The sequence below is a fragment of the Trachymyrmex cornetzi genome, unplaced genomic scaffold, assembly GCF_001594075.2.
Source record: "Trachymyrmex cornetzi isolate Tcor2-1 unplaced genomic scaffold, Tcor1.1 scaffold416, whole genome shotgun sequence".
Lineage (NCBI taxonomy): Eukaryota > Metazoa > Arthropoda > Insecta > Hymenoptera > Formicidae > Trachymyrmex > Trachymyrmex cornetzi.
In genome coordinates this window covers 152956-156528 of record NW_017298918.1, presented here as the reverse complement: position 1 = coordinate 156528, position 3573 = coordinate 152956, and the positions used below count along the sequence as shown (strand labels likewise).

The 3573-nt window shown below is 28.5% G+C and overlaps 1 protein-coding gene across 1 annotated transcript in view; it reads left to right on the top strand.

The window, feature by feature from the left end:
- LOC108764372 (lysosomal Pro-X carboxypeptidase) overlaps positions 1-3573 on the top strand; it is a 7569-nt gene that overhangs the window by 1040 nt on the left and 2956 nt on the right. The window contains exons 2-3 of the mRNA XM_018512590.1: positions 320-460; positions 2479-2759. Coding sequence (XP_018368092.1) covers positions 320-460; positions 2479-2759 — 422 coding nt within the window. The remainder of the gene's footprint in view (positions 1-319; positions 461-2478; positions 2760-3573) is intronic.

The window sequence follows — 3573 nt, the reverse complement described above, 5'->3', positions numbered from 1 at the left end:
AAAGATAGTGTTATTTATTTCCTTATAAATTGAAGAAATTGTTAAATAAATAAGGTGCCTAATAATTTTGTCAATGGCTGTATATATGTATACAATTAACATGTATAAAATAGTTATCACATCATGTATAATTATCATGGTACACCTGGTCTGAATAAGTCGCGCAAATTCGGTGCGGTAATGGTATTAATTAATAATTACGAGGTGATTTTTTGTTAGTAATTTCTGTTAAATGCAAAACTGATAATTATAAAAAAGTTAATATTATTATTCGTTATCTAATAATTACTGTTAATAATTTTACGATATGGTTCTCAAGGTGGATCACTTCAGCTTCGCTGTACAAGACACCTTCAAATTGAGATATCTCATAAATGATACTTGGCGAAAACAGCAAAATGCCCCTATATTCTTCTACACCGGAAACGAAGGCAACATCGAAGTTTTTGCGCAGAATACGGTAAGAGCGATCAGCTGTTTAGTCGCAATGTCGCAATAATTGATAGAATGAATATTGCGTTATCCAATCCACTTATTTAATTAGCTATAGCTTATATGACTTAATAAGCGTTTATATTTGTTGTGAAATTATTATTATGCGTTCCCAATGCAATATCTTTTTAACAAGCACAGAACTAGTGATAAAGTTTCTTAATTATATTCTAATACATAAATAATTACTATAATTGTTATAGGATTATTAATAAAATAATAACATACAAATAAATAAAAGTAAACTAATAATAAAATTCAAATAAGAGGCAATAAACCACTACGCCAGTTATCAGAGGCGAAAATAATATATTATAAAAAGAATACAAAAAGACGTTTCGGTCTTAAATTAGACCATCTTCAGTTCAAGTAAGGCGAGATAACTGGCGTAGTGGTTTATTGCCTCTTATTTGAATTTTGTTTTTAATATTAACCACGTTTTGACCTAATTTTGTAAATTAATAAGGGTAAGCGCAAATATTATGGCGCAAATTATTATGAAATAATTTAATACTCTATAATTGGAATGATGTCTCCTTTATTTGAATGTTTCAACTCTTTTTGGAGTCCTTAGCAATGTAGATACAAAAGTATTGATAGCTCGTATCCATAATGATCAAGTCACAAATTGAAGCGTTACTAATCTAAAAAATTAAAAAAAATATCATTAGAATGAAAAATTCAATGAGTAAAGAAAAAATAAGTGACTTGCCATTAAAGAACGAGAAGAGTGTTACATATTAAAAAGTAAAATTAAATATAGATGTTGTATTAAGAATTCAGATATACAGATTGTACATGTTAAGATCACGTCCGTACATAACATGTCGCTCAAATTTCATTATTATTTATTCATAATTCGAGCGACAATTATCATATTTATCATAATTGTACGGACGTGATCTTGACATGTACAATCTGTATAAATTTTTGATACTACAATCTGTATTTAATTTTGCTTTTTAATATGTAACAAAACTTCATGACACGCTTCTCGTTCCTTAATGGTGAGTCATTTATTTTTTCTTTACTCATCGAATTTTCTATTCTAATAATATTTTATAAAATTTGTCAGATTAGTAACGCTTCATCTTTGTCAATGTGTAAATAACTTGATCATTATGGAATTATCAACACTTTTGTATCTACATTACTGAGGAGGATTCCAAAGAAAGTTGAAACGTTCAAATAAAGACGACATCATTCCAACTACAGAGTATTAAATTATTTCATAATAATTCGTGTCCTTCATCTGCGCTGACTCTCATTAGCCTATTTTTATTTATGTGCATATTATTTAGAATTTGACAGTCCATTTGTAATTATTATTAATGAAATAATAGTAAACAAAGTATAGAAATAGTTAGTATCGTTAAAAAAATACTAAAATACAATTAACAAAATACTTGACAAAATGTAGAATAGATTGTAGAAAACTATATAGTATTTAATAAATAAGATTTGTTTCTCTGTTTTATTTTTCATTTATACATTGATTCAAAATCAATTAAATTTCACTTGATTAAATCGTAATTACAAATCGAGATAATTTTTTATTTAATAAATAAATCTCAAAACTGCGAAGTTAATATATTAAATTAGAGCGATGAGGAGATTGTTACAAAACATTTTTTTAGTAGACTGTAAGTTGATCATGTTTCATAAAATATCTTTTAAATTTAAATAATAATTGATTACGAGCCAAAATGAATGTTTATTGCTAAAATGTATTTGATGATTTGAACAATAAAATAGACATTTAATTCAACCTTTATTTTTAGTGTTAGACAAAAATAGTTATTTTGTATTGCACCTAATACGAATATCAAATGGTAATTTACCGCAGTTTGAAATATAAAAACCTATGTCATATTATTAAATTGCTGATAAAGCTTGCTGAAACATTGTCAGACTTCAACCTTTTGGTTGAAATGTATATATTATATCATTTAAATTCTTTAAAAACGAGCTTGATATACTCCGTAGGGCTTTCTATGGGAAATTGCACCAAAATTCGATGCATTGGTAATATTCGCTGAGCACCGTTATTATGGCGAATCGTTACCTTACGGAAACCAGTCCTTCGCGGATCTGCATCATCGCGGCTATCTGACGTCCCAACAAGCTCTAGCTGATTATGTAGAACTTATCGCACATCTGAAGTCGCAACCAGGATATGAGCGTAGTCCGGTCATAGTTTTCGGTGGCTCTTACGGTGGTATGCTTAGCGCTTGGATGCGCATGAAGTATCCCCAAGTTGTTCAAGGGTATGTTTTATCGCTGGATGATAGTGATATCTTGTTTATATAGCTGTAAACGTACAAGCATGTAGAGAAAATATATCTAAATGTATGCCTATTATATTAAATATATCTAAATATACTCTGATAAAACAAAAGTTATGTAAACGTCTAGCCAAAAAAGCCATTATCTCGGAAAGGATGACGAATATGATAAAATGTTACAGAATTATTTCGATTTCCTCTCGTCCAGGCCTACGAAAAAGGTTCTACACGTTAAAGTTATCAACATTATTGAGAAAATGATCTCAGCGTCTAGATTTGTACATAACTTTTTTATCGTGAAGAGTGTACCTATATACATATTCTATATTTAACGTTAAATGCAGCGATAATTGATCGATAAGATATAAACGTTGTAATTTGTTCAGCTGTAATCAATTGTAAATATTACTATATTATATTTTATATATATATATATACATATATATGTAGAATATTTTATAGTTCAATTTCGCTTCCCTTCTTAGAGTTAAACATCACGATTTAAATCCACAAGTAAGAATGCGAAAAAGAAGGATTTAAAACAAGGTAGAAAACTACCATTGATATTCAAAACTCTATCGTATATATAGATATGATAATATACAATGTCTGAAACAAGATATACAGGGTGTCCCGAACTTTTTGCCAATCACTTTTGTGTAGATAGAGCGGACTAAACTGAGTCGGAAAATCCTCTACTATTTTGCAATTTTCGCAGTAGTTAACAAGATATTAATTACTAAAAATTGTCAAATATTGGTCTTGAATAATTTTTTACTCAAATACTATAAACTTT